This window comes from Xiphophorus couchianus, chromosome 20 (assembly GCF_001444195.1).
Source record: "Xiphophorus couchianus chromosome 20, X_couchianus-1.0, whole genome shotgun sequence".
NCBI classification, from domain to species: domain Eukaryota; kingdom Metazoa; phylum Chordata; class Actinopteri; order Cyprinodontiformes; family Poeciliidae; genus Xiphophorus; species Xiphophorus couchianus.
The window spans coordinates 20,993,795-21,011,258 of record NC_040247.1 but is presented as its reverse complement, the minus strand read 5'-3'; the positions used below and the strand labels follow the sequence as shown (position 1 = coordinate 21,011,258).

Genomic DNA, 17,464 nt, shown 5'->3' with positions numbered 1-17,464 from the left:
AAGAATGAAACATTCACTAGTTATCATCCTAAAAGTACCAACCGATATATTATATCAGCTTAATGCATTTATTTCATAAATTGTACTGTATTTATTTATGATGTTGCAATTTGACTTTTAAAAAAGCGGAAACCCGGAGTACTTTCTAACTTTTTTTTTTTTGGTAGAGTTTCTCATAATCCCATGACTGCAGAGCATTTTATAACTCAATAGCAGAAATTTGTAAAAGCATTTATGCTTTAAGCAATTTGTCTCAGAGTGAAATCTCTGTTGGATTAGGATATTTTATTGGTATGATAAATCATAACATTTTCAGCTTTTACTACTCCATTTTATTTGCAGATGATAAAACCATAATCATTCTCTTTTTAGTCTTGGAAACACAGTAACCTGAACTGTATTTCCCCAGGCTGCAGTTGCAGTGTTCGAGAAAAGTGTGGAGACCCTGTGTGCATCTTACGTCTCTTGGGGCGCTGGGGTAGCCCAGGAGTTGCAGCTCATCCGTGCATCAGTGGCATTGGGGCTCTATTTGAAGAGGAACTCTCCAGCTCTTAAAGACAAAGTGAAGAACGCTATGACTACGTTCCTCAACAGTCGTGTTAGTACATGGGTTGATCAACAAGGTGGTTGGGTAAGAGCATGTTTAAAATACTTTTCAGTTGCATTCCAAGTATTTATCACTTCAAGCCTTTGTTTAACTGTTAGACTTCAAACAACGACGTCGAATGGAAAAGGCAAGAAAATTACTCCGCCCCAGTTATCGAGATTTAATGCATACTACAAATATTTTTCTTTCTACATCTTTTACTTTTTTAACCAGAAACACTACTTTTTTGTATACCAGAAATAAACAAACTCATAAAGATAACAAAGGTAGAATGTGAACATAATCTCTCTGAAACATCTCATAATTCACTGAATCATACATTTTGCAAGATTTACAGTACATGCATTTAAATCTCTGACTGTAACATCTTGCTATTTCTCCATTTAAAAAAAAAAATCCCTCTAGATCTTCCTAATATTCACAATAATAATAATGGTGATTGCAATACTAAACTTTTCCCCTCAGAGTCTTTCCTTTATTTTATAACCTGATATCTGTTTTACTTGAAACAAAAATATACAATTAAGTGTAAATAAACATTTTTTCTGTTTTTGTTTTTTCAGGATAAAGTGCCAGTCTCCAACTAAATCTTGCCATGTAATGAAGAACGGCGCTCTTAGAAAGCCAAACATCAACAGCCTTCCACTTTTTGATCGGTGATGATTAGGGTTTTTGCTAATGCACACAATGACACAATAATAAACTAAGCCTTCTCATGAGACCATGCCTTTCTAAAAACAAAGAAAACTTGATGTACTTAATGTTCAATTATGAATAAGTTTGAACTCAAACTGTGAAAAAATTTATATTTTCATCGTCAACCTCCTAGCAAATATTTTAGGATTTGGAGATTTGATACTGTGAAACTCCAAGCTCAGGGGAAAAAAATACAAAGCTTGATGCTACAACAACTGTGTTTCACTGTAGACAAAGTTTTCTTTATTTGTTTTTGCCATTATAGATTTAGGTTTTCAGTTAGATTATACAGGATTTATTACAAATTAAAGATGAAAATCATTTTGAAATGACAACCCTGGCATTGTAACAACAGTTTTTATACATTTTAGATCTGGATGATGTCTTTATAACTACAATTTCTTAAAAACAGGCAAAATGTAAATTATGAAAGGAAAGCAACAAAATAAAAGGATAAATATTTTCTTGCAATTGTTATCTTTGTAAGAACATTTTGATATTAGAGAACAGCCACTCTACCATCACTGGATCTCCACTACATCTCTACTTGGATTGTTGAACAATTTTCATGGTCTCGACTTCAGCCTTTAGTATGGATTTCTTTTTTCTTCAGATTTTTCTTTTCCATTTCTTAACGTATCAAATGAATATCTGAAACCTCAATGTCTGTTTTATTTTTATTTTTGATTCTATGAATTGTCCTGGTGCAAATATTTATAAAATCTTTGCAGATGAGGCAGTTCATGTTGTTGTTTGAACAGCTATGATTCTCTCTTTTCTGCATTGATTTAAGCGTCACTTTAAAAACGTACTCTTCTTGGGATGAGGTAAATTTAAAATGCAAATACTTTAAAATGTTTTCTGTCTCTTAATTAAAAGGATTAAAGCACAAATACGGGTTTATGAATATATTGGCCTTTGGTGTTCAATTTCTTACTTTCTAAGACTGTTTATAATACAGACAAATGTATAGGTTTTCCACCATTTGTATGTTGTTCATTGTGGGTGACTGATTTGGTGTCATTATTAAATGTGAAGATTTTGTCACTTATTTTACCAACTGAGCTCAAGCCAACTATAACAAATGTTAGAAAATGTTTTTTGGGGGAGGGCTTTCACTTGTACCATTGTGCCATTGTTTTTGTAATGATTAAAATACAATTATTTTGTGTTACTTTTGAATGATTTGGCATGCTCAACAAAAAATTTTATGTTTGTTTTTTTGACTGAGTACCTTGATGTGTTTGAAGTTCTTGTGAGGATAAACCACTAGACTGCAGAGCTATGTCACATGATGTCGGAACACAAGTTCCCATCCCTGTGATTTAGTTTAATAAACAAAACTGACTTATCTAGGGAAGACCATGATTAAAAAAAACAAGACATCCTTATACATTATTCATACAACAGATTCTCCTAGCGGTTCTCTTTTATTTAATAACATCTCTAATCCGGACATCTTCATAGGAAATTATTCTTGCAGAGTAGGTTTATGGGAAAAAGTGTCCAGGTATTTGCATTAAACAAATGAGGTTCCAATTTACAAACTCTGACGCACACTAAACTCTGACGCATACTAAACTCTGAATGGTGTGTGTCTTTTACTATGCCTGGTAAAAGACACACACCACATTTAAGATTGTCTTTGCTGTTTCAGGGTTGAATCATGCTGTAATTAGCACTGCTTCCTTAGCAAAAAACATAGCATATACAAACAACTCTGAGCGCGTCTGGTTCTTCCCGGGTTATTATAATACATTGTGACTCGAGGGTGTTAACAAGCTGGATTATTCTAAAAAATTTGGTAAAACCTCAAGCGAAAGTATGTTAATGCCAAAAATTGTTATATTATTGTATAAAAAAAAAAATACCACTGACATGAGGCTGCACAGTGAAAAGTTAGTAGCACATTTTCTTTGTAGTAAGAGGGTTCTTATACCATGATGTTTGTATTCTCTCCCCATTTTGCTACTCCTGCTTCTTAAAAAAAAAAAAAAAACATGTTAAGTGACAATGTGTGCATGCATGCTTATGTGTTGCCCATGTTTTCAAATTAACTATAGTCTAAGAGCTCAGGCTGGTCACCGAGAATAGATTGATTTAATTACTACAAATTTACTTTAAATTACAATATATTTGCATTTTATAGAGTTACAGCTATCAGAATGTCAACCTACTTCAGTCCAGCTTCTTACTGTATGTCAGTGGTGCTTTGAAAGCAATGTAAGGTGTACTCAAGCAACAGCGCCCCCTAGATTCAAATAATTTATTGTAAAACATACATTTGTATAATAAACTAATGTCAAATTTAAACATTGCTTGTTTAGTTACCCAGATTATATTTTTCAGCCCACTCTTTGGTAGGAGAGATCCAGTTTCTGAGAGTTGAAAACTTTACCCATTATTCTGGGCCAAATGCATGTTGAACTCTTGTGTTTAATTAATCCAAATCAAGATTGGTTCATATTTGGCTCAGGACTGGGTCAGGAAAGTAAACTAACCTGGCTTGTTTTTCTACCATGCAATATTTAGAGTTTACCTTCATCAACATAAGTTATGTTACCTTGTTAAAAAGTCTGCTTATACTTTGCCACATGTGATTGTCCACACGGGTGTAATTTTAGGATTCATACAATCACTGCAGTTCTTCCCATCAGTACTTAGGGATGTTTCTGAATGTTCTCTGAATCATTCTGTCTCCCACAAATTTGATCGTGGAGAGAAAAAACATACGGCCAAATCTTGATAGGTTATTTGCTTTTGCAGCCCACATGATTGCATTAGAATATTTTGACTTCACGCCACTGGAATTTCATCATTTGGCCAAACAACAATTATAAATGACTGCTTTGCAGAATAAAATAACAGGCACTTAAAAACAAATTGTCTGTTTATTTCACATGTTTCTGTAACTGGAAATTGAACTCTTGACAAATAGTAAAGTCTAAACATATTTCTCTTTTTTATGTTTTGTCCTTATTCCTTGCTGAAATCTGGTTGCATAAAAAGTGCCTGTTCACAGATATTATACATAGAGAAGTATGTCGAATTTACAGTCAGTCTACATAGAATACGCACCATATGCAATATCTTCTCACCACAATCTGCATTTTCTGTTTCTTAGAATGACATTCCTGTTGAATGATTCTGCAACTATCCTCTTTATTGTAACATACAAAAAGATAAGCTAATATTCCATCTCTCCACGTCTTGGTAGAATAATTCATTAGCTTAATAAGATCAAATATTTTTTGTCTCAAGTAATGTGCACCATCAGTATAGCAGCACTTAACAGCAAGGAAACAAAAAACAAAAGACAAGCTAAAAACAGTTTATGAGAGACATTAAGAAACTGTGAAGACACTTCTGGAGGCAGCAAATACTCCAGGTCTGGATAGCAGTTCTGTGGAACGACGACAAGGGCAACCTGTCAGGCAGAGTAAAAAATAAAGTAAAATAATTTAAAAAAAATACTCCAAGCTGGAACAGAGATTTTTATATAAAGGGCAAACCACATTCAATATTCAGCTGTGGAGAAAATAAGTTCAGAGGTAAAACAAAATAGAATGCAAGTGGAAGAAAGAACTTTATTAAAATGAAATGGTAAGTACAGCTGCTCCCTTTTTTCTTGCTGGTTAAGTCACAGACAGTGTTTCAGTAGATTTCCTACCCCAAAGATTTCTCAGATTAGTTTTGATAATAAAGACCTTGCCATCTAAATACTTCCTGCCTGCTGCCTCAATGCCCTTCAATGAGCTTTTTTCCACAGAACATTAATTATTCAGCCTCTGACAACTGAACTGATCCACTTTGATAATTCCAAGAAAGTGTATCTCCAAAAATAATTTACCTCTACAAATTATGTATTACTAATGTAAAACTGAAAGCTGTCAGTGGACTTCAACGCTCACTCTCTTGTACCAAATAACAATTTCAATTAAAATATAATCTGCAAATAAATTATGAAATACAATCCAAATCCCTTGGAGTTTTATACATAATCCTCCTGTACCAGTATTTACATCAGTAAATTAACAATTTTGATGCATAACTAACAGTAATATATTGTCTTGCAAACACATTTGAGCTTTTTCCCATTTTATCGTTAGCACAACAAAGCTGTGTACAACAATGTTGTGCATGAAGGTGAAGTACAAAGAAAAGGATAGTTTTGAATGTTTTTACAAGAAAACATTACACAGTAACCCTAACATAATGCTATGTTCAACTACATTTTGCTGCAAAAATAGTAACAGATATATTGGTTTCTTGCTCTACCAGTGATCTACATATGGGCTATAAAGGCTTTTTCCCATTTCCGCTTTTGGAAATAACTCACGCTCAGTCATATTCTTGTCAAAGATTTATTTTGCATTTAACTTGAGACTTTGATTAGGCTATTAACCACATAGATGTGTAGCTCCAGCCAAATGTGTGGCGCCCAAGATGCAGTTGTCATCATATTATACTTTTTTTCCACTCCATATTTTCCAAATAGGTCAGAAAGCTGAGATCCTCTGAGATCCCCGGTCTCATCTGACCTGTGGATCTCTCTTCCAGAGCAATCATGAACATTAGCTTAGATGGACAGTTCTGATTTGAACACTGGATTGTGAGATTTTGAAAGCATGGGAACATCTGCACAATTTTATCACCAACATCTCTGCTGTTTTCATTGATCTCCTTGATGCTGGTTATTCACTCATATCCTCTAACAAACATGAAGCCTTTACAAAAAAAGTTGCATTTATACAAACATTAAATTACAAAGTTTCCAGATTTTTGCAGTTTTAGAACCTGATGTCATTTTTCTTTCACTTTATAATTTTCCACTACTTTGTGTTAGTTTTTCATATAAAGTCCCAGTAAGAAATATTACCATTTGTGGTTATAATGTAATAAAATGTGAAAATCTTCACGGGATGTACATCATTTTGCAAGGCACTGCATATTTTGATTTGTACTGTATCATCCCACTCCATCCTACAGTTCACAAAGCATTTTGTTACTGCAGATTATCTTATATAGCGAGAGTTTGGTAAAACGTGAAGAAAAACAAAGACATGAACAAAGCTATGTAATCACAATTTTTTTAATGTTTTATTTGAACTATCATTTCTCATCTTATGACAACCTGCACTTCACTTTGAAAGATCTTTTATATAAGAATTGAACTATTAGTAAGGTGCTAATACACTTCAATAGTGTCCTTCCAGATTCAGTACTTTTAAGATTCTTGCAGAATAATTCAGCAAATTCAAAGGTTAAATTTGAATATATTTGGTGAGATCATATTCTGATCTTAAAACTTTCCAGTACAATGTAGCAGGGCAATAAATGCACAGAAAATGAAAGAAAGTAATCACGTGGACACATTATTGTATTATAACAGTGCAGCATTTGAAATACACTCAGTCTTGTTAAATTAGAATGCTCAAGTGTATGTTTGTCTATTCTCTGTAATACCTATGTAAAAGGTATACTTTTGTATAACAGGTTTCCGTCTAAGAAGCAACTCTTTCTAAAACATAAACTCTAGATTTGGTTTTATTTCTTCCCTGCATTCATGCTTAGAAGCCCCTCACTTATTCACCCACTGTCTGCCACATAACAGAAATTTGTGATGCATGCTTTCAGAGGAAAACAAAATAACCCTTGACTGTCTTAACATGTCATACAGACATCCATGGAGAGAAGAATGAAAAAAAATAAGAAAATAAATCTGTTTAAATTGTGATTCTTCAAAATTTTTGTGCAAATAATGCATTACAAATCCAAAGCCCCTCAACATTTTTTCTGGCTAGTCAAATAAGAGGGGCTTAGAGGTTGGACTTCCTGCTCTTTGCAAACAACAGCTGTGAATTTGTCACTGCACAGCTGTTCCCCCAGTGAGATGAATCTTTAACAGTGTCTCCTACCAGCGCCTATATGAGTTAGTTACATTGAGTTCTACATATCATATTTGTGTCAGCAGTCATATATTACCATGTGCATAACATACAGTATCAATTATGATTCACTTTACACAAGCAACATTAATTAAAGTATCCCTGCCCTGAAAGGAAAATTAATTAAAAAGACATTATTGTATTTTCTCATGAATCAAGAGTAAACTTTGAAACAGTGAACGGCCAGCCGAGTGTGCAGTGGGGATAAAAGGACTCATTCAAACAGAGCTGAGAAGATGAAGGAGCACCAGCATTCTTTGAATGCATTGATCTTTAATTAAAAAACTGATGTGGCTGCAGTTATATGACCAATGTGTCTGTGGGTTTTAAGCATTGTGTCCACAGATATCTAATTAAAAGCAAGAGTTATTAGGTAGGATTAGTTATTTTGTCAGTCAAATGGTCTCAGACCCCAGCAATACTGCTCCAGATATTTTTCTTGATATCTAGTATTTTGGGGGTAGATAGGAGGAGGGTAAGTTCATCTAAACACTCTGTGGAAAAGCAATCGGAACTGTTGTAATACCCATCCGGCACCACAAGGTGGGGAAAACATTAACTTTCATAACATCAAGATTCGGCACAAGAAGGTTCTGAACAGGCCTGAAGCAAGGCTCGGCTAAAAAGCAATATGGTTCCTATCATGAATTTGTTTTATCTTACATTTGAAGTTTAATGAAAAAGCAGTCTGACAAAGCATGACAGAGGTGGAATACACAGAAAAATGATTTCACTCTTGTAATATCAACAAGAGTTGATCTTTCAGATGTCGAAAACCATAACGTTTGCCTCTATGTTAATGTTTCCAGTAGTCTCCTGGCATCTGGTCCACATTTAAAACAAATCTTTCACAATCTCAGATTTTGTCTCCAATAACCATGTTCCCTGTAATGACAGGCCAAATAATAAATTCCATATTTTTTAATGTTAAAAGAAATTCAAACACTTGTTTCATGTTTCATTTCTAACTTTTCTTTACCTTCAAAGTTATTCTCTACTCTGTTGGTTTTTCTAAGAAAAATAAAAAATAAAAAATACTGAAGTGACAAAATATGGACAATTTTAAGAAATTTTAATACAGTTGGAATGAGTTTGAATTTCAATTTTACTTTAATATGAATAAAATCAGAAGTTTTGCTTCTGATTTGAAATTTTTTCCCCACATCAACAACGAACACATCCAACATCATAAACCTTCTTAAAGCGTCAAACTTCATTTTGAAGCTTTCTCTTCAGTCACAACAAGTTCCCCAGAGTAATTATATTCACCAATGCTCAGTTCCTTTTGGTCCTTAAGGCCACAAAAATGAAGCATTTTAATGAAGCAAAAATTTTAGATGAATAGACTTGAGCTCTTTCAGATGTCGAAGGCCTTGAATTGTAGTTTTAGTCAACGAATACAGTACACAACGCTATAGTACCACATGTTCTACACATATGCACTTACTGATTTCAGTTCAAGAGATTGGTCATAAAAGCCCCACTTTCTCTGTACCCTTAATGTCACTGGGATCTGCATCAGACCTTGAGCATCAGGTCTCATGTTCCTGTAAACAACTGCTGTAAAAATTGTCAGTAACACAATAGCACAATTAGTTCCCAAAGGTCAAACATCGTCATCGTCATCATCATTCTGCCTGAGCCTCGTGTCGCGGCTCTGGCCTCTCTGGCTCCCTCGCTGAGGAAGGCGACCGATGGGGTCCTGACACAGCATGTACTGTTTCCAGATTTTCTGAAACGCTGTGCGGAATTTCTTGATGCGGAAAGCGTAGACGATGGGGTTGACGGCTGAGTTGCCATGGGTGAGAATGATGGCGACGTAAAAGAGGGACATCGACATCTTGTAGCCCGGGAGGAAGAGAGTGATGCAGTTGAGAATGTGAAGTGGGAGCCAGCTGACTGCGAAGAGGAAAAGGACGAGGGCCAGAGACTTGGCTAATTTAAGTTCTTTCCCAAAGTATCGTCTGGGATCCGTGTGGCTTGCTGTCACCTTCAAAGACATTAAGAAAAATCACGAAACATTATTGTAAATGTACACTACCTTGATGAAGCAATAATGAGGTTGATCCTTTTTGAAATAATCTGATTGATGTTACACTTGAATTTATTTTTTTTAATCTATTCTAACCCTCTAACTTTTTCCCATTTTGTGACAGTACAGCCAAAAACTTCTATGTATTTCATTTGGGTTTTGTTGGGGTCACACAGCACTGTTTAACCCATTTCCTAAAAGTAAAATGAGAATCGACCAACTGGATAACTACCAAGTCATTGCCAGGCAAGGAGAAAATTATTCAGAGAAACAGTCAAGAAGCCCATGGTAACTCTGGACGAGCTGCACTGATCCACAGCTCTGGTGGGATAATCTATTGATCCAGACAACTATTGGTTGTGTAAATTTGACCATTATTAAAACTGGGGAAAAGAAAGTCATAGGAAGTTTTATTTAAAGCTTGCCCAAGGCATACTGAGAGATGGTACTCCTGTCAGATGGAATACACATTCCTCTTGTTAAAAAGCCTGATGGTAACATAATGCTGCGAAAATGTCTTTGTTAGGATCTTGGGTTGTTTTGGTGTTTTGAATATTTCGTAGTTCTATTATCATTGTGTTCCTTAGTTTCTTATTTAGATTAAATAAAATCATTCTTGTTCGTGTTTTTCTTAGCTCAGTCCTTTCTTTGTGATTCAAGGTTATTATGTTTATTTCTTGTGTCTGGTTCTTCTTGGGTAATGTTTAATTATGGTTAGTATGTTTAGTTTTGCTTTCTCACTCTCTCCCTCATCCTCTGTGGCACTTTCTCTCTTTCCTTCTCCTCAGTCTGCCTTCTGCTCTCTCCTCACATCTGCAACCAGTTAGCTAATCAGCCCAGGTCCGTTGTTCCAACATTCACCGTCTCAGTATTTAAATCCTTCACCTGCTGACACTCCTTACTGATTCCTCCTGTTTAATTTCGTCAGATCCTGTTAATTCCTGTTAGATCCTGTTCCCATGACCATGCTCCTTGTGCTTTTGTTTGTCCCTGATGTTTTTTGTTTGTTCTCCCCTGGCTCCCTGTATTCTCTGTGGTTTTTGGAGATTTTTTCATCTCTTTTCATTAAAACACTTATCATGATCCATGCTCCCAGTTCCTGTCTGCATTTTGGTCCATCCACAAACTCATTCATCATGACAGTTTTTTTTTCAACAGAGACAGAGTTGAGAGGAAGACAGATGGAGCTAAATGCTGGGCAAGTAAACCTAGTAAAGCATGAATGTTTGAATCTGTAATGTGTCAATATGTGGAAAAAGTGTAAGGATTTTTTTTATTTAAGAAAAACAAATACTCAACAAAATATTCCTGTATGAATAATCAAGCCTTACCTTCTTGTTGAGCTGTTTATGGATCATGTAGAAAATCTCCACATAGATGGCCAGCATGAGCAGAAGAGGCGGCAGGACCCAGCCAAAGAAGTTAAAGTAGACCATGTAGTCCATGCTGATGACTGTCTCAAACTCGCAGGTCACCACAAGCTCGTCAGTGGTCACGGTGCCATTTTTAAGGAGAAACTGCAGGTTATTCCAGCCAAACATTGGCGTGAGGCCCACTATGATGGACACCAGCCAACACAACAGCACGGCTGTCCCAGCTCGCCGAGGGGTTACCACTCTCTTGTAACTGTGACAAAAAAGAAGGTGAGAATTGTACTCAAATGATTGTACTCAAGATTTACCCAACTGTTGTAATTTTGCACATTTCTACACTTTTGTTTTCATCTCAGCATCTCTAAGTACAGCTTGGGCTCTAAGTACAGCTAAGTACAGCTTGGGCTGTACTTATAAAAACAGCCCAAGCACTGTTGTGCTGTTATCTAGCGATCCCAGCCAAGCCAAGCCCTTTACCTAGCGATCCCAAACAGAGCTCCAGCACGTTTGGTCAGCTGGTTTTACAGCTGTACAATGACTGCTGGAAACGACAAGTGTTTTTTGATGACTACCATTCATAAACCACTTGCTGCATTCTTGTTGGTAGTATAATTTCACATCTGCACATTTTTTGCGAGTGTAAACATTGAGTTGGGGAAGGAGAGGTGGCGTGGCCAGCAGCAGCTAATTTAGATTTAAAGTAACAAGAGGCCCTAAAGCAGCTCATTCTGATAGGAGCTCAAAATAGGCAGAATTGACCATCTCAAAATCTCATTATCTAACAATGACTTTGTGTAAAAAATTTAATCAACAGGTTTTGTATATCCCCTAGATCAACCCTGACCTGTTGAAGGAAACATAATAGGTCACCTTTTAAATCAGAGTGAAAGGTTATGTCTTTTTATCCAGTGCAGTTTTGAATTTATCTATCATGTCATTTTTACTTAATAAAAACAGCAATTTGCCACTTTTGTACAATTTTGAGATGCACTGTGATGTTTTGGGTGTGGGAAAATTTGCCTTGGACTGTAAAACAAAATCTTGACCTCTTAATTTAGCAACGTTGGAAGACAAATACCCTCAAAAATTTGTTTTCGACTATTAAAACATTTTCATTTCAGTGGAAAAAAAAGATATGAGTATTTTATAGCACTCTTTCTCAAACTGCAGTCTCCGGACCGTTGTTCTTTCTTTGATGCTTACAATTCTCTACTCAAACGTCAATAGTTATTTTTATTTAGTTAAAAATGACTAAATTAATTAAGTACAATAGATAAACACAATTGCTAGAAAGTGGTGGACATATTTATATTTAATGGTGCAGAAGAGAATCTTTGTTTTTGGCAAAGCAATTCAAGTCTTTTTTTCTTTTATTGTGTTTCTAAATTACAAATATTCCTAAAAAAATTATTAATGTGCACAACATTTGGTATTAAAGAAAACTTCTTTTTTTTAATTTAAAGTCCTGCATGATCCTGCATGAGCTTGCGCTTTTTTAATTGTTCATCTATGCTAAAAAGCAAAAATTGACAAACGTGAGTACATATTAAGAGCAATAAGCAGTATTTCTCCTCCTTATCACAGCTGCATGCTGTCTGGGTAATCTCACTTGGCCAATAACAAACACACCGATAAAATGTGTTATTTTTCTTTTTCAACACTTTTCTTCCTTGACAAGGAGTGAACACATTCACAAGACAAAATAATTAAAGGATGATAAAATAGATCATGGCTGGAGGAGAGGAGGACAACTTAAATGTGGTATCGGTATTTCTTTTAACTCCACATGTGGAGCCCAACCCTTGGAGCAGCTGCTGCTCTCTGGCTGCATACCAATAAGCTCACCGTCAGCCAAAAAAATGGCTGTCTAGATTCTAACTGTTCTCTGTCCATCCAGTTGTTGTCTAGCACCTGTAAATCCTTTCCAAGCTCGCCAGCAAAGCATGAGAAACAAATTTCAAATCTCAGGCCAACCTTATCAACAAATACAAACACCTCAGCTATAAAAAGCAATCAGTGCTTAAAGCGTGTCCCTCCACAGTCCCAAGGGAGGCACAAAGAGGGGAAATCAATTTCTGGTTCAAGTTACGGCTAAATAAAATTCATTCAAGACTGAAATGTGAATATGATTAAAAGAGTAAATAGATCTTAGATGGTGTGAAGATAATTTTTTTTAAAATTGTGTACATGACATGGGCACAATTTTATGCAATCAACCACTTACAAAGATATTAGTTATTTGGCAGTTTTGTGATGTCAATACGTTTTTAATTTGTTGTGGAATTTGTTTGTATAATCTCCCAACATATCCTAAGCAGGCAGACATGTCCAGCAGAGCCCAGAACAGTTAGACCGTCAGTATTCACATAATGGCCAATAAATTAGAAATGTTTCCTGATTCATGTCACTTTAACTTGTATTGATGTCCTTTCACAGAAAGAGCCGGACTGTGCACAGGAGCATTTGTTTCTATGTGTGTTGGCTTGCTGGCTTGACAAATTACACAGTCCAAGAAGCATCCACCGTGAGCCTATTGACCAATCATGCATTCTCTTACAGACCCTTTTATTGGCTGATTGTCCAATGGCTCAACATTGGTAATTCTATAAAAAATATAAGAATATGTGAGGGCAAAATATGATTAGGCACCAAGCTTTAAAATCTTCTCCGAAAATTATTTTGATAAATATTGACTCTTTTTATCTTTATTTATGAAATAGGCAGTACTCAGAAATATTTTTCAGCCTCTATCTTGTACTTTTTTAGATGATATTAATGCATCGGAGTTGTAAAACCATAGTGCTGATCTGAATTTGTGCTTTGACAAAAGTTTATTTTTATGTAAGGCTTTTAATCATGTGACTGAGCTGAGTTTTAAAGCAAAGCTTAAAGGTTTTTGTGATTTAAATCTTTCCTTAGATTTCTTGTGTATAAAAGATATTATACAAACTTGTCTTACCTATAGAGTTCAATATAGAATCTATAGACTGGGCTAAAGATGATAGTGATGGTAATAAGGCATTCCATCCTCAAAGATTAATAATCACTTTAATTATTACTTTTGGTCAGCATTTCTAAAAAAAAAAATAAGAATTACAAGATTTTTCCATGAAATAAGGGTGTATAAACATAGACAGAAAGATCACATCTTATTTTTAACTTATGCTGCTTCTTTTATTATATTTTTATAGGCTACCTCTCATGTCCAATCAGAAACAAACTTCTAAGAATTTTATTAACTTAAAATCTAAATCTGTAAGGGGTGTGATTAATTTGAATTCTAATGTAAGACGTATGTGAAATCAGATTATGGTTTAGTAAAGAAAAACAACATATAAAATAAAAAATCCAAAGGCACCCACTACACAAAGCTGCAGGAGTAAAAGGAAACCATGAGAGAACATCCTCAGCGCGCTTAGGTTCAAGCAGACACAAAGCCTCCAGACACAGGAGACAATGTATTTAAAAACTATAGTGAAAATTCACCTTTAGGCCTACCTCATGGGTATTTTGACTCTCAGATAACGATCAATAGCGATGGCCAGCAGTGCAAGGATGGAACTTTGGGTTAGGACGAGCACCGTGCAGGCGAACAACAGGCAGCTGTAGAAGTGTGTCTGGAGCCCGATGCTGATGGTTATGGCCAGCGGGATGACAAGAGCCCCGACCGCAATGTCAGCCAAGGCCAAAGAGACGATGAAGCAGAACGTGGTGTCTCTCAGAGACCGGTTGATGCGAACAGCCCAGACGACCATCACGTTGCCGATGACCGAGGACACGGCGATCACCACCTCCATTCCGATGTAGAGAGGCAGAGCCGAAGTCATGGTCACAGATGCTTGATCGGAGGTGCGCTCAGCGTGAACACGTCGAAGGAGTTCCCGGTCTGAGTTTGTGGGCATCGACCGAGACACCCTCGCTTAGGCTTCGCATTTTCTTTTTTGTATGTCACAAAGAAGAAGAACTCTGACGCTCGGGGATTATTTAGGATGTAAGTACAGGAGGTGCAGTCTGGATGCGCGCCAGACGCAAAACTTCATCAGTTTCCGAGAAAGAAGTGTCCTCCCCTCCACTCCACTCCGACCCACCGCAGTCCGGCTGGCTGAGGAGCGGGACGGAGCACCGGAGAAGAGAATGACTCATGAACAGGTCCCCAAAGAGCGGATTAACAGATCTGGTATCTTCACAGGGTCAAAACACACGGAATCCACCCCCGGAGTCCGAAAAAAAGAAAAATTGTATCTGAGTCATTTCAATAATTGCGTTCTGTTTTTATGCCTCAGTCTTAAAAAGAAAAAAATATTTTTTGTCTTTCTCCGGGGTCCTCTTTATGATCTTCCTAAATAAATATGATGACGCTCAGGTGGAGAGCTCATATTATTAGAAGTCCTTCTCTTGTTTTGTGCAAAGTCACATGTCTGACTGAAAGCTTTCCCTCTGTGGGAGTGGACAAATGAAGACTTCGGGAGGATTCACATGGCAGGTGCATCCCACTCTAAAAATGCCTGATCGTGTCAATTATTTACAAGCAAAGCATTTACTTTTCCCAGAAAAAAGTATGCATCTTCCTTGGATGTTTCATCCTTTTAGTGGGCTGATATTTTTAACACAAATAAACATCTTAAAGTCAAGGGTGAAAGGTGTCCGAATTATTTATAAATAGGCCTACGTAAGATAAAGTGGTTGATTGCATAAATATTCACCCCCTTCAATGGTATGAACCTAATTTAAAAGAGAACCAACTAAGGAAAGTCAGCAGCATTTTTGTGAGTGAAATGGAAGTTACATGTTGATGTGTGTGAGTTCATCATAAACACTCATAGGTCCACTCTCAAGCAACGAGGAGAAGAAATCACTGAATCCATCTTTAAGAAATGGTTGTATTGTAGGGCCATCAAGACACCTACAATACAACCACTGAACAAGTCAAAAGCTTTGGTGGTTCATTCTTGGGTAAAATGAGACAAAAAAAAAGTATTTTTGGTAATCAGACAATGCTGTGTTTTGGCAATACAAAACACTTTACATCTCCAAAAACTCACCATCTTCATCTCCAGCAGGCACTGGAGGTCTTGTCAAGATAGATGGGAAGAAACATAGGGAAATCCTGGAGGTTTATCTAATTCAGCATGTCAGAGAGCAACGGCTTTCTGGAGATCCTGAGCATACGGCAAACTTTTCACAAATACAAGAAGCTGGACATTCATGAGCGGCCAAATCAAAACTTAGATGTCCTATTGAAAATATGTGGCTGGATTTGAAAAGAACTGTACACACCCTGTTACCAAGGAACCTCAAATAGGCTTCAGTTGCATTTAAGCTGTTTTGTAAGGAAGAACGGAGAAAAACTGCTGGGTCGAGATGTTCCAGTCCAGTCCAGTTGTTTTCTTATTAAGTAATTTACTATTTAAGAATTTAAAAACTCAAGCGTCACTTTGATATTCAGTGGTTTTACTAAAAGCAATTAACGGGTGAAACATCCAAGGAGGTGAATACAAAAGGCCATAATTAAATACAAATATTATAATAATAATAATAATAATAATAATAATAATAAATAATTATTTTTTGAACATTAAAATGTTGGATTATTGCTGTAATGCAAGAAAACACTTGATAACCAAGTAAAAAACTGCACTCAGTATGTTTGCAAATACCAAAAGGAAGTGGGAAGATTCTGTTCATCCTGACATGAGGGTGTATTTGACTGGACACTGTAATGGATTAAACTATTTGATTTCAAATTATTGTATAATATTATAATGACTACATGTATTAATGACTAAAGTTCAGGTTTCAGTTATTCATGCTACATATTATTGCCATGCTAAAATGCTATAGATAAATTGTTTACATTTTAAATGATGAATTAAATTACACCACTTTTGGTATTCTATGTGTCAAAGCCGTCAGACTCCCAAATGGTTTAACAGAGGAGCTTTCTTTATGGTGTGTTGGATGTGACTGAAGTTACAGATTACATAAGAAAGGGGTGGAAGACTTCAAAGCCTGTGAGGGCTAAATGCTCTGGAGAGGATGTACAATAAAAGGACAGGAGATGAAGACAGATGGTTCATGTGTTTTGTGTTGCAGAGAGACAATAAGACTGCCTTGGACAACATGATCTGGGATATCACTAGAAAACAGCTGCACTCTGCTGCAAGACAGATGCACAGAATTAAACATGAAAATGCAAATGAGAAGCATTTGAATTAGAGAACATGAAGAATGGGTACATTCACAAATTCATCTCCATTTTCTTTAATGAGGGCCATGTTGGGCACACTTTGTGGCATTCAAGTTCCAAGAGAAAGCACAGACAGGAAGTAGAATATGGTGGGTGGCGCTCCCTTCCCTCACCTTGAAGACAATGAATATCCATTCTCTGAAAACGATTAAAGTTTTTTTTTTGGGGCTGGGGGGTTCTGATTCAACCTTAAGCACTGGAAACCCCAAAGAGCTGGCCTATTGATCAAAGAGAATACACAAAGGTTTTTGAAACGGGTTCTTTTGAAGTGATAAGAAACCTCACCTGTTATAATTGTCTACAACAAATACACAGTTGGAGAAAAGCCAAGACCATGTCACACCCAAAAGTGTGATGGCAGCTTACTGTTTGATGAACCTTTAAAATACCGGATGCACAGTATTTACATGTAAGCCAATATTAGCTTTCACAGAAAATCTAAGTAGAATATATCACCAGCGATCTTCCTGTGTGAAGCAGGCACCAAGAATAAAACATGTAATATTTTCTTCCTGAGTAGCTTTCTAACAAAAAAGTAAACACATGTAAACGTAATAAAAT

The 17,464-nt window shown here is 36.2% G+C and overlaps 1 protein-coding gene across 1 annotated transcript; it reads right to left on the bottom strand.

The window, feature by feature from the left end:
* Positions 1-4,445: 4,445 nt before the first annotated feature.
* Positions 4,446-15,249, bottom strand: LOC114135725 (adenosine receptor A1-like). The gene is made up of 3 exons (XM_028003263.1): positions 14,155-15,249; positions 10,615-10,909; positions 4,446-9,241 (listed from the first exon to the last, which is right to left on the bottom strand). The coding sequence occupies exons 1-3, from the start codon at positions 14,556-14,558 to the stop codon at positions 8,858-8,860; spliced, it is 1,083 nt and encodes a 360-aa protein (XP_027859064.1). The 5' UTR covers positions 14,559-15,249; the 3' UTR covers positions 4,446-8,857.
* Positions 15,250-17,464: the final 2,215 nt, after the last annotated feature.

Coding starts and splice junctions, on each gene's coding strand:
- LOC114135725 (XM_028003263.1), bottom strand. CDS start 14,558: ATGCCCACAAACTCAGACCGGGAACTCCTTCGACGTGTTCACGCTGAG. Junction 10,910..14,154: donor AGAGTCAAAATACCCATGAG/GTAGGCCTAAAG, acceptor TTTTTGTCACAG/TTACAAGAGAGTGGTAACCC. Junction 9,242..10,614: donor ATAAACAGCTCAACAAGAAG/GTAAGGCTTGAT, acceptor ATGTCTTTGAAG/GTGACAGCAAGCCACACGGA.